Consider the following 18,793-nt stretch of genomic DNA (forward strand, 5'->3'; position numbering starts at 1 on the left):
ACAAGGCACAAAAGAGAATGTGTACAAGCTGTAAAGTACAGGGGGTGAGAAGGGAGTGAACTGTGAAGAAGGAAAAGACAAAAGAGAGAAGGAGAGGAAATGACATGGCAGGAGAGGCAGGAGATGACAGTAACAGGGGAAAGGCTGAAGGACAGAGGGAACATCAAAGGGGCTGGAGACAGCTCAAGGGAAATAAGTTATTTTTAATTATTAGGACAGGCCAATTTTAAGCAGTTCTCCAGCACTATTTGTGAAAAAGAATCTCCTCCATTTAGGCAGCATTCCTTTGCCATCACACCTCTGCCATGGTTTGTCTTGGCTTCCTTCTGCAAGGTTCTACCAACCCCCCTTGGCAGAACCTCAGATCCCTGAGCTCCTCCAACAGCCTCCTCCCTCCAGGGCTCTTAAAGGGCTTCAACACTGTATTTTAACCATATTTCTGCACCTAACAAGATTTATCTTCTCTTGACCCACACAAAATAGCTTCCAATAACTGCAGTGAACGCTCTGACCTGCCACAATGCCACGTGCCAGCCCCAACCCTGGCTGTGATAATGGAAACAGCCACCAGCACTGCTGTATTTTATCCACTGCACATGACTGCGACCCAGTATGTGGCACATGGTGACCCAGTTTATTGGGAATGCTCATTACTTTTACATAGCTGAGTGTGCTGGGAAATGCCCTGGGAAACTCATCAGTGCTGCAGGGCATGGAGGCTCAGCAGGAATGAATCCCTGCACCTCCAGCTAAGGCAGGAGCACTCCCTTTCTTTTTATAGGCCTGCAGCAACGACAGTGATGCTCTCTGGAGCCACCAGCCATGCTCAGCATCAGCCAAATGCACTAAATGCAGTGGATGTGCAGCTCCTCCACCAGCTGCTCTGCATGGGGTAGGACCCATTAGTGCAGCAGAGCTGGGCTTTCAGGTCCATTTGTTTAAGTGCTGCTACCATGAGCCACCACACAGCATCCAGAAAGCCAAAGAATAGAGCTGTTCAATGGGTTTGTTAAAACTGGGCAGCCAATCCATTAAAAACCCTTGGTGAGTAAAGGATAGACCTTCAGGGGAAATGGGGAGTGTGACTGCAACTGGAGAGGACACAGTTCAGGCTTCTCCCTTTGAGCTGAACTCGTCTCACTTTGGGTTATTGGAGCTCTGAATGGTGCTGGTGCCTCTTGCTGAAAGGCAAAGGTCACCCAGGACACCTCTTTGTGGGTCAGCATTTTTCAGCACAGGCTGGAGCTGTGGGAAAGCCTCTCATCCTCATCTCTCTGAGGTGAAGGACCAGCTCTGGACAAGCAAGGTTAAGTCCCCATCCCTGGAGGGATTTAAAGGCTGCGTGGATGTGGCACTTCGGAGCATAGGTTAGTGGTGGCCTTGGCAATGCTGGGGGAATGGTTGAACTTAATGATCCTCAAGGGTCTTTTCCAACCTAAACAATTCCATAATTCCAAGGTCATGCTGCAGCCCGAGTCACACACTGCCCAGGATCACCTGGAGACTGAAAGGTGGCACTGCAGGACAGCCACGTGGTGACCTGCTGATGGTTCCCTGGCCAGAAGAAGTGAAATCAGAAGAATTTTAACAGATAAAGGATTAAACAGTAAAAAGGTTGAAAAAACACAGCACAACTAGGGAGAGCTCTGGAGTGCTGCCTTTGGTTTAGAAACCTCCATGTTCGTATTCACAACCTTTTTTTTTTTCTGCTTTCACCTCACAGTGATTCTGTGGTGTCAGGCCATATGTTCAGAAGCACTGAAACAGCAGTAGATGGGTTTTTGGTCACACTGAGCAGCAGGAGATGGGTTTTTGGTCACACAAAGCTCCACAACATGGGGAGCTCACCAGGAAAAGCTGGTACCCACCTATGGCACTGAAGGAGCCACGTCCAGCTTGACCCATTGGCACAGCAGGAAACCTGGCAGCCTGCTCAGTGTCGAGGGCAGACCTGGCATAAACTCAGCAACCCTGCAAACTTATTGCCATAACACACACAGAGATTTTGCCACAAAAGACCAACCAGGCTGTTTTGCCAGGAATGCTTCTGTTTTGTCTGCAGGTGTCGAGCTGGGCGTTGCAAGGTGAGCAGTTTTATTCATGATTTCTGAGAGTTTCCCATGAGACAACTGCTCTTGTCCTCCTGCCCTGAAAATCTCTCTGCTCCATGTTATGGTAGAAGTCCCTCCCGAGATGGGATGGAGGAAAAGGCATGGATACCTGCCCAGCAAGGACTGCTCCTAAGTCCACTGCTGACTGCTGGGGCTGATCCACACCCCCACAACTGGTGGGATGCCCATCAGCAGCCACTGCCTCAGCTGCTGCTCAGAGGCAGGAGAAGCCAAGGAGTGAAGGGGAAAAAGAGGATTGTGCCAGCTCAGTTCCCAACAAGAGGATTAATGTTACCTTTAAAATTAGGAAATTAATTCACAGAGCTCTGCTAAGCAGCTATTAACGTGGCCACATATTTAATACTTTCCTTGCAAGGAAATGGGAGGCAAGGCATTTACATCCTGATGCCTCAAGTTTCCTGGCACGTTGCCTTATCCCTGTCTAAATGCCAGCCCTGAACACAATGCCAAGCCCAACCTTGAGCTGAGCCTGGGGTGACAGCAAGACTTGGAATCTTCCCTTTTAGAAATACTGTCTCTCTAAACTGATCATTACTAGAAGATCTTTAAGGCCCCTTCCAACTCAAACCATATCCAAAATGAGCATTAGGAGCTGGAACAGGATGGCCAGAGCAGACTGGGGTGATAGTTCAGGTGAATTATACAAAAGCAGTGTTGTACTTCTGCTATTTTCTCCACTAATCTCCACAGGTAAGATCACCCCACTTTTAAAATCTGCAGAAGATGGGCTGTTGGGAAAAGAAATGATTGCAAATAGAGCAGTCTCCATTTTAAACTCCTTGTTTTCCCTCATTATTTCAGGAAAAGCTACTGAAAACCCTTTTCTTTGTATCCAACCCCTCATACTGTGGTTGGTGGCAAAAGGTTCCACTTCTGGCCAAAGAGAGGGATGGAGATATGAGGAACCTCAAAAGCTGATCACCAGGCTCTGGGAGGGAACTCTGCCCTCTGGTTTTGATGTTTTTCTCCCCTAGGACCCACTGGTGAGGACAACATCACATAACTCCTACTGCAGGTGGATATAGTTTTCGTGGCATGGTTTTTAAGGACAAAAATCACACCTGTTTTTTTTTTCTAAATTGCCTCATTTCTAAGTATTTTTCTTCTCCATTAGTTTGCTGATGAAGACTGAACTAGAAATCACAGAATCCTGGAATGGTTTGGGTTGGAAGGGACATTAAAGCCCATCCAGTGCCACCACCCTGCCAGGGGCAGGGACACCTTCCACTAGCCCAGGTTGCTCCAAGTCCCGTCCAATCTGGCCTTGGATACTTCCAGGGATCCAGGGGCAGCCACAGCTGCTCTGGGCAACCTGTGCCAGGGCCTCCCCACCCTCACAGGGAAGGATTTCTTCCCAATACCTAATCTAAATTTCTCTTTTTTAGTCATGGATGACTTCAAACTGCCCCATGAGACTACAACACAACAGTGCTCTTTTCCAGCATGGCAGGACCGAGTGGAGCTCCTGCTTGGTCATCTGCAGTTACTTATTTCTAAAATTAATGATTTGTTCATCTCTGACATTAAGAGACAAATGCAACCTTTGCCCCCCGAGAACTCACTGCACGAAAACCAGGCAGAAAAGTACAACCCTGAATAATCCAGAGGAGGAGAAGCAACTGTTCACCTTTCACTTCTGTCATCACAGACACACAACTTCTGAATTTTGGGATAAGTGACATTTTCAGAGGGAAGGGAGTGGGTGAGAGGACGCCGAGCTTCCCACCAGCATTCTGGAGCCTGAGCCAAGCATTACCTAAGACTGTTTGTATATTATTAATCTGCTTTCGTAACGATCTGCATTTCTCCAGCACGACAACCTCGGCCCAACCTGAGAACATCCCGCTCTGCTCAGCGCTCGCAGAGCTGGAACATCTGCACACAGCTTCATCCAGCTCCTCACAGATGGCTCATCTGTCTCCAAAAACGTTCCTGACAATTGTGGTTGTCCATCACTGTCAACACTTCCTTCCCCACTTCAATTCTGACTCCTAGTCTTAATACAACTATAAAACACACATGTCCAAGAAATGCTTTTCCAACCAGACTGACCAGCGGGTCCTTCACTTCTTTGGGCTCTTTCTCCTTCAGCCAGCTGAACAGAAGCTGTTTAAGGAGGCCAACAACAATTCTTTCTTTGTTCCACAGCTACTGACACATCAATGTGCTGCTCTTCTCTCCCTTCCTCCTGCATCCAAGGACATTCCACTCCTTTCTTCCCCTTCTTTTCTTTGTTGTTTTGGAAAGCCTTTAGCTTATGTACATAAAGGTCTTCCTAAACTGTCCCTTGCTGGAGAATGTGGCACCAGACACTCAGTTTAAGCAGCTAAATTATTTTAACTGTTTTTACCGTTGTCTCCCAGCCATTCAGTGGTTTTGCTCTGGTGAGGGTTCAGTATCTTCAAAGCCTCAGAATTGTCCTGGTCTCTCAAAGGCGAGTCAGACACGTGTGATGGGCTTTCAGAACGAGGTGATTGCAGGCAGAACAAAGGGCTCCACGCTGTTATTTTAATGGATTTTCAATTCTGTTGCCAGGTCAGTAATCCTTTTTCCCCCCAGTGTCACTCAGAGGCTTCAAGCCCCACAGCTGGGGAGGAACAGGGAGTGTTTGTTTTATCCAGGAGGACATCACACGGCACGGCTCCTTCCGAGCAAATCAATTTATCCACTGTTGACAGCAAGGATTCCTCGGTGGTGATGCCGAGTTGTGCTACTCGGGAGGTTACTACGAGTGCACTGTGCACACAACTCCCAGCTATCAATCTGACAAACATCCTTAACCATTTTATTTGCCTTTATTTTTCTTCCTGAGGCTTGGTAATCCATCAGACTCATGGTCTGGAGCGTGCCGCACGGCCCTTCTGGAAAAGGCTCTGACGCAATAAAACCAAATTATTGTCAAAAAAACAGAATAAAAAAAAAAATTCTTGTACTTTCAGAATTATTTCCCTTTGTGACAGGAAATGAAGCTTTGATTGGGGGTTTAATCACGTGCTTTATTTCAGTGCATGTCTTCAGCCAGCACGTGCTGCAAGAAGTCCCCTGCTCTTCCCAAATAATCAACCACTGTCACCCGGTTCCATGTTCCCTCCAGCACCAGGCATCCAAGGACCATTATCTGCAGGGATCACTTTGCCTTTAACAGCCAGGGAAAGGGAGGCAGGCAGAGGAGATGCTGGTCTCCAAGGATCCCAGCAAGGGTAACAGCAACGCTGGGAATCGGCCCAAGGTCTCTGAATGCTGAATCAAGCGCCGCCGCTCTGACTCATCCCAGGAATTGTTTGCTGAACACGATGGAATTTTCGGAAGTTCCACGGGCTGCGTCAGCAATTTGAGCAGAAGAAGGGATTCCAAGAGCTCTAAGGTCAACTCATCAGCCTTGGCACTGATCCCTTCATCAAGGCCTCATGTCTGGGAGCCGGTGACAGTTATTTCTGGAGTCTACACTTACAACAGTGGAGATTTCCTGGGAGATGAACAATCTTACTCCCAGGGTGTAATCCTGCTGCAGGCACGAGGGGCAGGACATCTCCCACCCTCAGCTGTTGTGTTCTGTCACCAACACACAGGATTTATTCTGAAAAAAAAATTCTGGCCGAGGGATGAGCAGGGCTTTAAAACCCTTTCCTAAAGGAGTCTGCAGCCAAGGTAAAACAACCTATTTCTGGTTTAATGTTGGCTGTAAGGATTGTTTCTTGCTCTTTTCTCCAGTGATGAGAGATGCCAAAAAGCTTCAGTGAGTGATCTATGCCCTGGATGTGACAGAATGTTTGAAAGAGCCATCTCCCTTACCTTTTCCAGGAGGAAACTGAAGCTAAAACTACATCCATTTCTCAGTTACGTACCCAGCAGGATGACTTAAGCACTCAGGGGAAGAAAGCTGAGATAGATGAGGTATTTTAAGCAGAGACAGCACATTTTACTGCCCTTTCTGGGAGTCTGCAATGCTTCAGATTTGCAAGGAATACGATGACTAATGTGTTCTGAACAAAACCAGACCTGGGCATCACATTCCTTTCAAGAACTCCACGTGGAAGAGGAGAGGATCAAGCCTTAATATTTATTTATGCAGCCACCACACTCTCCCTGCCTGGCCATCTGGGTCAGCACGAAAGCAGACAGGACAAGACAGTATCTGGCACAAAAAGCCAAGCAAAACACGTCCTGGTAATAATTTAGAACAAAGACTTTGCTTGTTATTTTCCTCTCCAAAGCAGGAGCAGGCACAGGAAAGCATTAACTGTTCCCATCCCCCCCAAAGGGGTAGGAGGAGAGAGAGCAAACTCCTCGGATTTCAAAGGAATAGAATGGCACCTTCCCACCACCACAGAATTAGGGTTAAACCTCAGTAATACAATAAAACTCAAGCTGTAAATCTCACGTACACAAGTGACAGTGTTCCATATGTTCCATACAATGCACTCCTGCCAGAGCAGCAAGTGAGTTGTGTACAGCTCCAAGGGCTCTGAGCTGCTTGGGAGGATTTCCCAAAAAATACCCAAGTGCACACACAGCAGCAACACTCAGCCTGGGCCTCCCCCCACCATACCCTTTCCAACAAAACACCGCTCAAACTCTGGGCAATTTTGTTCTCACCGCTAAAGAAAAACCACAATTATTCCAGTAATAACCATGTCACATCCTAACATCTGTAAGGAGATAGCAGGATGGCTGGGAAAGACAAACTCTCAGAGTAGCAGGGGAGTGTGTATTTGATGCAGTCTGAATTTGAATTTCACCTCAGAGAAACAACTTTCCCGGGCAATAAAACTCCTCCCAGAGGTTCTCTGCGGAGGCTCCCCGGGAGCCGTTTGAGCGCGCGCGTTTTCCGGAGTGAGGTGAGTCACAGGACTTCCACTCCAACTGATGTTTTCCCAAGGCCCCAGAGAGCCCAGAGAAGGATGTTTTCCATACCTGTGAGGCCAATCTCCTCATGGCCTCCTCCTGGCGCCGGCGCATCTCGGGGGTGCCCGGGCAGCTCCCGCTGGTGATGGACGGGTGAGCAGAAGGTGGCTGGGTCAGGGGCAGCTCCCGGTTGGCATCCACATCTGCCCAAGGAAAAAAAAGAGCTTAGGAATTGCCACAGGACAAGCACTGACAGCTTTATTACAGACCAGGCAGCTCCTAAGCATGGAAGTTAAAAAATAACTCCTACAAATACTCTGGGTTAGGATTTCAGGGATTTCCAGGCCGGAGGCTCCCCAAGAAACTGCTTTTTGGAGCAGCACTTTTGGGAAGGACCTTTAAGATACAGCTTTGAGACTGTCTGAGTCCAAGGAGTGTTTGGACCATGCCCACAGGCTCACGGTGGGATTTTTGGGGTGTCCTGTGCAAGGCCAGGAGTTGGACTGGATGATCCTGATGGGTCCCTTCCAACTCAGCATATTCTATGATTATTCACCTTCTCCACTGTAATTTCACTGGCTTTAAAGTAATGACAATAATGGAGTGAACTGGGCACTCTGGAAGGCTCTGCCTTCAGGTTTGGTGGATCTGAGTGCAGAGCTCTCCTGCTCTGCACTTCTGCCAACAGACCTCGTTATGAGCAATTGCTGGTTAATTTGGTTCCAAGTCCTCCTTCAGCACAGACAGCCAATTTTTCTGAATTATGGGCCTATTTTCTAACATAAATAAACGGAGAGCCCCAGCTAACACAGCCATCTGAAGCCCATTAATGTAATCAGGGGGAGAGGAGAAGGAGCAGTACCAGGATCTGGAAAAGGCTTGCAAGCAAATAATAAATTATCCTGGAATCATCTCTGGCAAGTTTAACTGTGTTCTATTGCATTTTAGCTGCTTCTTTTGCCTGGCAAGCAGAAACTGGCTTTACCAGCAGGTTGCTACCACAGCCCATCCACCTGGCCTTTGTGGATAACATTCCCAAACCACACTGATTTTCGCTCCCAGGAACCCACACAGAGGATTTTTGAATGACACCAAGGCATGCAGCACTCGCTGATGTCTAATTACTGGTTATTTTAGGACTGTTTTAAGAACAACACCACTCTGAAGTGCAGCCTGTGCTGGCACAGGGTTCTCCTGCCTAGATTGCTGCAGTGCATCCCTGAGCTTGACTGGAAATCATCATGCAAACAATGACCCATTTAATGGCAAACAACAGAGGAGGAGGATGCTGCCTCCATAATTAAACCCTGGGCATTAGAATGAGGCACATCCTTGATTCTGAGCCTGTAACACCACTGTCACCTGTATTCATTTTCTGAGACAGGAATTAGAAGGATGAGGCTGCACTGAAGCCACTTTACTAATGCTGATTGCACAACTGCTGTAGCAGAGTCAGACCACCTGATTAGCACTTATTATTAAACACAGATTTCACTAAGCATAATAGGGTTTTTTTCAGCATGTGGAAAAAGAAACAACAAAGAAACTTATCATAGAATCAGAGATGAATCATAGAATATCCTCAGTTGGAAGGGACCCACAAAGATCTCACAGAATAATTATCATCTTCTACAGTTAAACTAGGACTTGTGATCTCTTTAGGAAATAAAGTCAAATTAAATACTGATTCTGAAGGTTTCCATCCCAATAACTAACACTGAGGAATCATTCAGCTTTCAGCTTCATGGACACACCAGACTGTGTTAGGATCTTCATCCTTTGTGCATGAAGGGTGCAGGGCACCTTCTCATGGGAGAAAACCAGCTTTTAGTCCAGAAAGAGTTAAGCACAGTGGTCTCTTTAATCTCCACAATCCCCCCCAGCAGACTGGGGACACACACACACAGTTGGTGCACTGCAGAGCTGCAGTTAAAATATAGAAACAAGCCCTGCCTTTCACTCCACATTGTTCATTTAGCTCTGACAAGTGACACTATTGAACATGCCAACCCCCGGTGACATTTCAGCTCTTCTGACAGGGCAAGAGCCCTGCACTCCAGTAAACAGATTTAACTGCAGCTTCTCTGAGGTACAGTGACCTACATCCTCCAAGATACCTCCAGGTACCTCACCCAGTATTTTTAGTCCTGTCTTACTCGCTTACTGAGAGCTGAGTGATTTTAAAATGTTGTCGTCCCCACCTGCAAACCTGCCAGCACGGAGTGATGGGAATTGGTTGGGACCACAGGGGAGAGCAAACCTGCTGCTGAGCCTACATGGGCTTGTGACCCACCCTGAACATTTATACCACAATACCCTTAGACAATCCATGCTGGAAGGAGAATGCACTGCCATGGATTTGTAATCAGAGAACACTGGCTGCCTCATCTCCCTGGAGATGGCACAAGCAGGGGGACTGGACTGGATGACCTTTAAAGGTCCCTTCCAACCCAAGCCAGTCTGTGCTTCTGTAATTCTAAAACTGGAATCTTCCCAATCAGAGAAAGTCTGAGATGTTTCTAAGCCAGAGAAATCAGAGACACACTATTCTGATTCCTCAAGAAGCACCTTTGGAACAGGAGCAGTATAAAAGCCCCATTTAGCAGAACCTAAAGGGGCCACAAGAGACCTGGAGAGGGACCTTTCCCAAGGACATGGAGGGGCAGGACATGGGGGCATGGCCTTGAGCTGGAGGAGGGTAGATTTGGATACTGGGAAGAATCTATTCCATGTGAGGGTGGTGAGGAGCTGGAATGGAATTCCCAGAGAAGCTGTGGCTGCCCCATCCCTGGAAGTTTCCAAGACCAGGCTGGACGGGGCTTGGAGCAACCTGGGCTAGTGGAAGGTGTCCCTGCCTGTGGCTGGAGATTGAAACTGGACGATGCCTAAAGGTCCCTTCCAACCCAAACCACTCCATGACATACTGCTGACAGATCCTTCCTCTGCTTGGCAACGAGCTGATTTCTGGGGCCTGAAGACAAAAACGGGATTATTCCAACCAAAACCCTCCTAAAGGTCCCCGAGTTGTTCACCCCCCCGTGCTCTGCACTCACGCTTCGGGGAGGCGTGGGGGCTGTCCGAGGCGATCTGCCTCATGCGGGTGCCGTGGCAGCTGAGCGCCACCAGCCTGGAGATGATGGCGGTCTTGCCGAAGCCGATGTTGCCGACGATCACCACGCCCCGGTTGACGCTGGCGTTGGAGCTCTGGAGCTGCGCGTCGATCTCGTGGAACACCCAGTCGCGGCCCACGAACACGGACTCGGTGGTGATGCTGGGCACCTCGAAGAGCAGCGGCTTCAGGGAGATGTCGGGGGGCCTGTAGGGCGCGAACCGCACTGCGGGGGGAGAGACACGGAGAGGGGACGTCACCGGCCACGCCGGCGGGGAAAGGAGGGTTTGGAGGTGATGTTTAATCTTTTCATCTCCAAAGGTGAAAAGGACACTCGTTTCCTTACGTTTGTTGGTAAAGCACCTGCTGTATTCACAGAATCACAGGATATGCTGAGTTGGGAGGGACCCACAAGGATCATCCATCCAACTCCTGGCCCTGCACAGACACCCCAACAGTCCCACCCTGTCCCTCAGAGTGTTGTCCAAACCCTCCTGGAGCTCTGGCAACCTTGGGGCTGTGCCCACTGCCCTGGGGAGCCTGGTCAGTGCCAACCAGCCTCTGGGGGAAGAACCCTTCCCTGAGATCCAACCTGACCCTGCCCTGACACAGCTCCAGCCCTTCCCTGGGTGCTCTCCCTGGTCCCCCCAGAGCAGAGCTCAGTGCCTGCCCCTCCTCTTCCCTCCCAGTGAAGTTGGAACTGCAACAAGGTCTCCCCTCAGACTCCTCTTATTGTCCTGGTTTCAGCTGGGAAGAGTTTTAATTCCTTCTCAGCAGCTGTCCCAGTGCTGTGTTTTGATTTTGGTTTTTTCTAAATCGTGTCTATCCCAAGTGAAGGACTTTGGTTTTCTCTTGTCTCATGCTCTGCCAGGGAGGAGGTGCACAAAGGAAACTGGGAGGCAGCAGAGCTGGGATAGGTGACCCAAACTGGCCAAAGGGATATTCCACATCATGGAATATCCTGCCCAGTATATCAACTGGGAGGAATTGCTGGGAAGAGGCTGATCTGGATTCGGGAAGGGGGTTCTGGCATCAGTCAGCAGGTGCATTGTGAATCTCTTGGTTCTCCCCTCTTTATTATCATTATTATTATTTAGCGATATTATTATTGTATTTTACTTTATTTTCAATTATTAAACAGTTCTTATCTCAACCTACAAGTTTTACTTTGATCCTCCTCCCCATTTCACCAGGGTGTGGGGGGAAGAGAGGGGGAACTGAGCAAGAGGCTCTGTGGTGCTTCATCTCCAGCTGGACTCATTCACACCATTTTCCACCGAAGGAGTTCAGAGAATTTTACAGGATGAAGTGGCTCAGAGCTGGGGAGAAAAAGTGTGGCTGGAGAAATTAATTTTCTCGTTTAAACCCACCATAATTAAAGGCTCCAGGCAGAACACTGGGCTCTGCACGGCATCCCCTGGGAGATGGGATTGTCTGTTCAATCCAGACACACAACGTCTGCTCACCTGCTCAGAGCACAGAGCAATCTCGGCACCTACAAGTGCTAAATCAATCTGAGCGAAGTTATTTCGACTCTCCTGAAGTAAATAAGTGAAACCAGATTGCTGACAGGATGTTCCTGTTTGGCAATTAAAACGTTGTCTTGTTTCACGAGGAAACAACGATGTTGCAAAGCAACCTAAGGTTAAGAGGGAGAGTAAGAAACGTCTTCCCTCACAGACCATGTGGGCTGAAGCACTGCCAGCACCTAAAAACATGGATATTGATTGTGTTCCTTTTTTTAATGCATTAGATTATAATAAAATACACAGCAAAATCCAAACCAGCCTTGAAACTTTTTCGGGAGCATCTGAGGGTGAAGGGAGAGGGTATTTGCCATTTTTTCCACTTGGCACGAGCTACCCAGGGAATGCATAACCTAAAGAGCACTGACTGCACAGACATGGTGCAAAGATGCTCTTAGGTGGCAACTGGAAGAAGAGATCAATTCTCCCAGGTCTCTTCTCCCAGGTAACAAGGGACAGGATAAGAGGTTTCAGGTTGTGCCAGGGGAGGTTTAAATTGGGTATTAGAGATTTCTTTTTCAGATACAGAATCAGAGAATCATTTAGGTTGGAAAAATACCTCCAAGATCACTTATCTACCTACATCCAATCTCCTGGTTCTTCAAACACCACCAGTTCCTGACCAGAGCAAAGCAAAGCCCTTCTCCTGCCACCCTGGGGGGACATTTCACCGCTTCAGGCTTTGCAACCCCAGGGCTCCCAGAGGGCAGGGGGTTGAGAAAACACTCAAAATGAGCCTCACTGGTTTGGACAGAAGGGCTGAGAACATGCTGTTTGTCCCACCAGCCACCAAACCCCCTCCACGTGCCAGCAGGAGGCATTTATTTCACCACGCCGTGTCTGGAAGACAAACGTTCTCCTCGCTGGACTGCCAGAAACGTTCGGCAATAATTTAAGACTGCGCTGACTAATTGCAGTCCATGTGCCAGATCCTCATTAATTCCCAGGCCTGTCTGCTGAACCACTCCAAATCCTCCTGGCCACTCTTTTAATTTTACAGCCCTCAGTGCCAGTGGTCCCCCCAGGAAAGGCACAAGCACAGGGGAAGACCCTGGAGCTCCAGGGGAAATTTTGTGTTCAAAGAGTCGAAAAAATAACCCCAGGTCACAAGGAAGGGAGGCTGCAGCAGAGCTTCAGCATTAATTAATTAATTAATTAAAGGATAAGCTAATAGAAATGCTCTGAACAGCAGGGAAGGAAGGGTCAGAGTATGGGGTGAGGATGTGCAGACACATTTTGGATGAACACCGTCAGCTGCTGACTTCAGTGCTTGTGAAAATCAAAGGATGTGCATAAGCTGCCTTCCCATCCTTGAAAATTTGTCAAACACTTGCTGGGATTCATATTCCCTGAAATGAAGCATTTTACAGAACTGAAGCCAGAGTACCACAGAAATAGCCCAAATTTCTGATAATACCTTAACACAAATCAAACCCACACTTTCCCTGGGAATGAGGGTGTGGAGTGGGACAGAACAAGGTCTGAGAGAGAGGAAAATTTTCATGAGACTTGATGAAATACTGTGCAAGTTCTGTAGGACCCAAACTAAACTCAAATCCCAAAGCTGAGGCACTGCCTCCCAAACCCATCCTGGTTCTGAAAATTTCACTTCAATCAACCCAAATCCAGGTGTATTTTATGTGCACAACTGGAAAAAGCCACTGAGATGGAAAAGAGCAGGAGCATAATCAGAGAAAGGCCTGCCCTGCTTTACACCCTATGCTACACAAAGTGAATTTTTAGTTATTTCAGTCGTTGGAAGGCTCTAAAATGCCCGTTCAGAAATCATGTTTTACACATTCCCCTCTCTCCAAACAGGGTTTTTTTTTCTCAGCTATGCTGGCAATCAGCACCCACAGCTCATTAGCTGTTTTCTGGGTTTTTCTAGATGAGTTTTATTGCTGTTTTAGAATTTTTTTCTGATGGAGGACACATTTTGCTGCCCAAAAACAGCCCTCACAGGGCTCCACAGCCTGATGATGCCAATATACTGAGAGGAAGCCCAGGTGAGAAGTGCTTTGTATTTATTAAAATTAACTGTGGTTCTGAATAACCATCACCATCCTCTGTGTCTTTTGTTAATTAAGAACCCACAAATTAGCCAAATGTCTGAGCTTCTTCCCTTTATTGCTTTAGACTGCAACTCCTGGGTATTAGGTTGGATATCAGGGAAAATCCCTTCATGGAAAGGACTGTCCAGCCCTGGCACAGCTGCCCAGGGCAGGGGTGGAGTCCCCATTCCCAGAGGGATTTAAAAGCTCTGTGGATGTGGCACTTGGGGATGTGGGTTAGTGGTGGCCTTGGCAGGGCTGGTGGGACTCAATGATCTTAGAGGGTTTTTCCAGCCTTAACGATTCCTGATTCTTTCAACTGTCATCTTAAACAGCCACTGGGATGAAACCAGTTCCTATTTCTCACAATCCAAATGCCTAAAAAAATACTAAACTATTTTTTAGTGTTTTTAAGAAGCACACGAAACTCTCCTGCCCAAGAGGTGACGGTATTGAACAAATACCATGAGGAAAACCCTCTGAAAATTATAAAAGACAATTTAAGGAAAACATGCCACTGTTTCATGTTTATCTATATATTATCTATATAGTTATCTATATCTATCTATATTTTACATATCTATATCTATATCTATAATCTATATCTATATATTACATATATATCTATATCTATATCTATCTATATATTACATCTATCTATATATTACATATATATCTCTCTATATATATCTATATATTACATATAATAATACACTGGGGGAGTGTAAACCATCCACTCCTCCACCCCAGACACCTTGGTTCTTCCCACCCTCCATCAGCTGGCATTTTGGAGCAAAAAAAAACCCCTGATGGCCCAGCTGGGGTGTTCTAATACCCCTCATTTTGTTGCCATCTGGCTCCTGCTCCGTGGGTTTTTGGGATACAGTAACCCCAAGCAGCCTCAAATCCCATGGGATGAAAAGCAGGGAAAGCAAAAATTACCTTCCCCATCCTATTAAAAACCTGTCCCTGGGATGAATCCTTGTCGTGCTCTTTGTGTTGGGATTGGTCAACTACTCCCCTGGTTAAAAGCACTGATTTAACAAAAAATAGCAGGGCCAGCCTGCCATTCAGTCTCTCTCTGGGATTTTGGAACACTGGGAATAACCAGTGGGTTGTAACATGTCCCTCAACACTGGGCCAGGAATGGCTTTGCTACTTCAGCCCAGTGCCAAGACTAGAGACGTTAAAATTAAACCCGAGTTTAGGATTTCCAGCTGGAACAAAGAGCTGCTGTTTATACCAGCCCAGACTGATGTAATTTCACAGCAATATCTGCAACATGAAGCATTTTGGTGGGGGGTGGGAAGCCCCCCTTCACATATTAATTTAAATGAAAATATTTCCAAATAGTGATGGTTTGGGGTTTTTTTTTCACATCCTCTTCTTCTCCCTCTCTTTTTCAAAACAGCAAAGAGCCTCAACCAGGATCAGAAACAAATTCCAAAAAAAAAAACCCCAAATGCTGCTGTTCTTCCCAGGCAACTGTCACAAAAAAGGGAGGGGGAAAAAAAAGAACAAAAAGCAGAAAGAAAATATGTAGTGCTACACGGGTTTTAAAAAAGTGTGTCTGGAAAACAATTTGATTCTGTTCCTACAATAAAGTTGAATGTTTTGGATGCAATCACTGCAAATTACGCAGCCTTGGCAAGCTGCTGCCTCCCAGCATATGGAAATTTGGTCTGTCAAACTTTTGCTTTCTTCACTCACTGCCTGCTAATGCATTTCTAGAAGTGCCTCCCCAGCCAGGGGATTTCATTACAAACTGCCCTCCACGGCTCCCAAATCCAATTTTTGGGGGGCTTTGACCAAGCCCAGTCAGGCTGGACCAGGTCGGGCGTGTGGGGCTGGGTGAAAACCCAACCTGTGCCCTCCAGCTCCCCAGTTCCTCACCCCAGGATGGTGACACTTGCTCAGAAACACCCCAGAGAACAGGAAAGTTTCCTGTATGGCCAAAAGAAACCCGTTTTCTTAGTACAGGGGAGAATAAACCAGGCACAGAAACAACCTGAAAATATCCCAAATGAGCTTTCCCAGACACTTATTCATCTTTGCAATGACAAATGAAGGGATGAAGCATCAACCCAATGCTCTGTTGCAGACTCAGGGCTGCCCCAGTGACAGCTTGAGCATGTGGCCAAAGACTGAGCTCAGATTAAAGGGGGGATGGAAGTTGCAGAGAGGGCTGAAAAATCCCGAGGACATGGAGCAAATGGAGCTGGAGCTGCCTGGGAATAAACAAAACACTAAAATGTCAGCCCTGGCTCCTCTTCTCATTGCTAACATCTTGTTTGTGGAATTTGCCAGGAAGAACCACAAAAATCTCCCCTCTCAAAAGGCCTTTCAGAAGGCAAAGGGCTGCCTGAATGTGGGCATTGTGACCATCTCTACGAGGGACACGTTGGCACAGTGGCCCTGTCACTGTGCTGGGCTCCTTCCCCACTGGTAGCTTGCAAAATGCAAGGGGGGGCTGCAAACCTTGGTTTTGGATTAAAAAAGAAAAAAAAAGAAGTAAAAAACAATAGTAGTCTGTTAAAGTTTCTAATTTTTTATAAATGATCAAAATATTAACCCCATGGGGATCAGAGATTGGCTGGGAGAGCTGGGGGTGTCCAGCCTGGAGAAGAGAAGGCTCTGAGAAGACCTTGAGTCCCTTCCAGTGCCTCAAGGGGCTCCAAGAGAACAGGGAAGGGACTTTGGGCAAGGGCCTGGAGGGACAGGACAAGGGGGAATGGCTTCCAAGTGAGAGTAGGTTTAGGTTGGATATTGGGAAGGAATTCTTCCGTGCTGGAAGGAGAATGCACTGCCATGGATTTGTAATCAGAGAACACTGGCTGCCTCATCTCCCTGGAGATGGCACGAGCAGGGGGACTGGACTGGATGACCTTTAAAGGTCCCTTCCAACCCAAGCCAGTCTGTGCTTCTGTAATTCTAAAACTGGAGTCTTCCCAATCAGAGAAAGCCTGAGATGTTTCTAAGCCAGAGAAATCAGAAACACACTATTCTGATTCCTCAAAAAGCACCTTTGGAACGGGAGCAGTATAAAAGGCCCCTGAGCAGAACCTAAAGGAGCCACAAGAGACCTGGAGAGGGACCTTTCCCAAGGACATGGAGGGGCAGGACATGAGGGAATGGTCTTGAGCTGGAGGAGGGTAGATTTGGATATTGGGAAGAATTTATTCCCTGTGAGGGTGGTGAGGGATTCGAATGGAATTCCCAGAGAAGCTGTGGTTGCCCCTGAATCCCTGGAAGTGTCCAAAGCCAGGTTGGATGGGGCTTTAATTTAATCTTAAATTAGTTCAAATGTCAGTAATCCAGATATGGGTGATGCTTTGAAAACCTGGGCTAGTGGAAGGTGTCCCAGCCCATGGCAGGGGGTGGCACTGGATGATCTTTAAGGTCCCTCCCAACCCAAACCGTCCTGGGATTCTGACTTTCACATGGATGCAGACAAAGCAGGTGCAACCCAAGCTCCCACCCCATGAGTGGGAATCCCCCAGGAGAAGGAGCTCCCACCTCTCAGGTCCTGCTGTGCCCGGGCGCCGGCCACGCTCTGCCGCGGCATCCGCAGGGACGTGCGCAGGGGGGTGTGCCTCTGCTCGTCCAGGTACGCCAGGTCCTCCAGGTGGGCCGAGCTGGTGGCTGCCAGGAGAGAGCAAAGAACCACATCACACCCCTGGCCTTTGCATTTTTCAGCCTCTGCTTATCGGATTTTTCGGTTTTTTAAGCAAAATAACACAGTTAAAGCCACCCTGAGATGAACCAATTCCAACTGCCCTCAGCCAGGAGGAGAGAAGTGTTCTGGTGACTTCTTCTCGTGCCCCATTGGTGCCTGCTCTGGTTTGGTCTCCTGTTGATGTCCCTAAATAAAAGCAGACACATGGAAAATGGAGACATGGAGTCTCTCCTATCTGATTTCACTCCTCCCAGTCACAAACTCAGCCATGTCTGTGCAGAGCTGACACAGACACTCAACATTTCCTGCTACGTAAAAGACAACTCACCAGTGCAGTCCATGCTGGAGCCCACAATCTCCTCCTCAATTATTTTAGAGCTACTTAATTCGGATATTAACATTTATCTGTCCCTAAAGCCAGAATTAGTGGCAGAAAAATTAAACTTTCAACAGCCCAGCAAAAAAAAATAAAAATAAAAATGAATGAGAAAAAATATTATCTGACCTAAAGAAGATAACTTTACTATTCCAACGTGACTTGCTCATGGGAGAATTTACTTTTCTTTGCAATGCTGGATTAAATAGGAATAATTTATTGGTCTCTGCTGAAGGTGCCATCACTACATGGATAAGCACAGTTGGAGCAGACTAGAGCTAACACTGGTCACAAAGCTGCTGCCATGGTGATGATTGGAAAACAGGAGAAAATGTGGCTTAACAAAACAAATTTGGATCCCTTGCATCTGAATTTACCCATTATTCTGCCATTTCAGACCCCTGTCAGCCAAGGACTTTACAGAGTATTATAAAGCAAAGGAATGAAAACTTCATTTCATGAAATAATCTTCCCAATTAGAAACAGAAAACTTTAAAATCAGTCTTTGCAGATCACCAGCTCTGCTCTTGTTCTGATAACCATTTCCAAAATTCACATTAAACTTTAACCCATGGAAACCAGCCCTGGGCTGCTCAGCACTCTGTCTGCAGTACTGCTTCTATTTCTTTGTTTTTTCAGTCAATTACCACAACAAGATTATTATTTTAAATTGAACTAATTCATTAAATGCCTTCTCCAAAGGCTGCCTGGGAAGCTGACATTAATTATTTGCCAGGAATTGGGTAAATATTTTGATACAGCTCACCAGAGTCACTCAGGGCACCAGACTTGGGATCCTCCCTCCCTGTGACCCAACACAAGATGCAACAATTCAACAAAACCAAAAGGCAGAACATTTCAAAACTAAGGGAAACACTTTTTTTCCATACAATTCTTAATGACCACGTAAACACCTTTACAGGATGGTGCTGCAGTCAAAAATTAAGCAAGATTCAGACTCTAACACAGGTGGGGAGAAGGGGCAGGAATTTTTAACGCTGTTCTTCAAATCGCCTGAACTTTCCAAGTTTTAAGGAAGAGAAAAAGGGAGACAGAGGACAAAAGATAAACAAGAGGA

General features: G+C 47.1%; 1 protein-coding gene across 11 annotated transcripts in view; it reads right to left on the reverse strand.

The window, feature by feature from the left end:
- TANC2 (tetratricopeptide repeat, ankyrin repeat and coiled-coil containing 2) overlaps nucleotides 1-18,793 on the reverse strand; it is a 237,374-nt gene that overhangs the window by 59,203 nt on the left and 159,378 nt on the right. For all 11 annotated transcript variants that reach the window (XM_051768653.1, XM_051768650.1, XM_051768651.1 and 8 more), the window contains 3 exons: nucleotides 17,180-17,305; nucleotides 10,031-10,312; nucleotides 7,047-7,180 (listed from right to left, as the gene is read on the reverse strand). In XM_051768653.1, the coding sequence (XP_051624613.1) occupies nucleotides 7,047-7,180; nucleotides 10,031-10,312; nucleotides 17,180-17,305 (542 nt within the window). The remainder of the gene's footprint in view (nucleotides 1-7,046; nucleotides 7,181-10,030; nucleotides 10,313-17,179; nucleotides 17,306-18,793) is intronic.

Source organism: Manacus candei, unplaced genomic scaffold, assembly GCF_025592945.1.
Source record: "Manacus candei isolate 608988 ecotype Guabito, Panama unplaced genomic scaffold, ASM2559294v1 h1tg000096l, whole genome shotgun sequence".
Lineage (NCBI taxonomy): Eukaryota > Metazoa > Chordata > Aves > Passeriformes > Pipridae > Manacus > Manacus candei.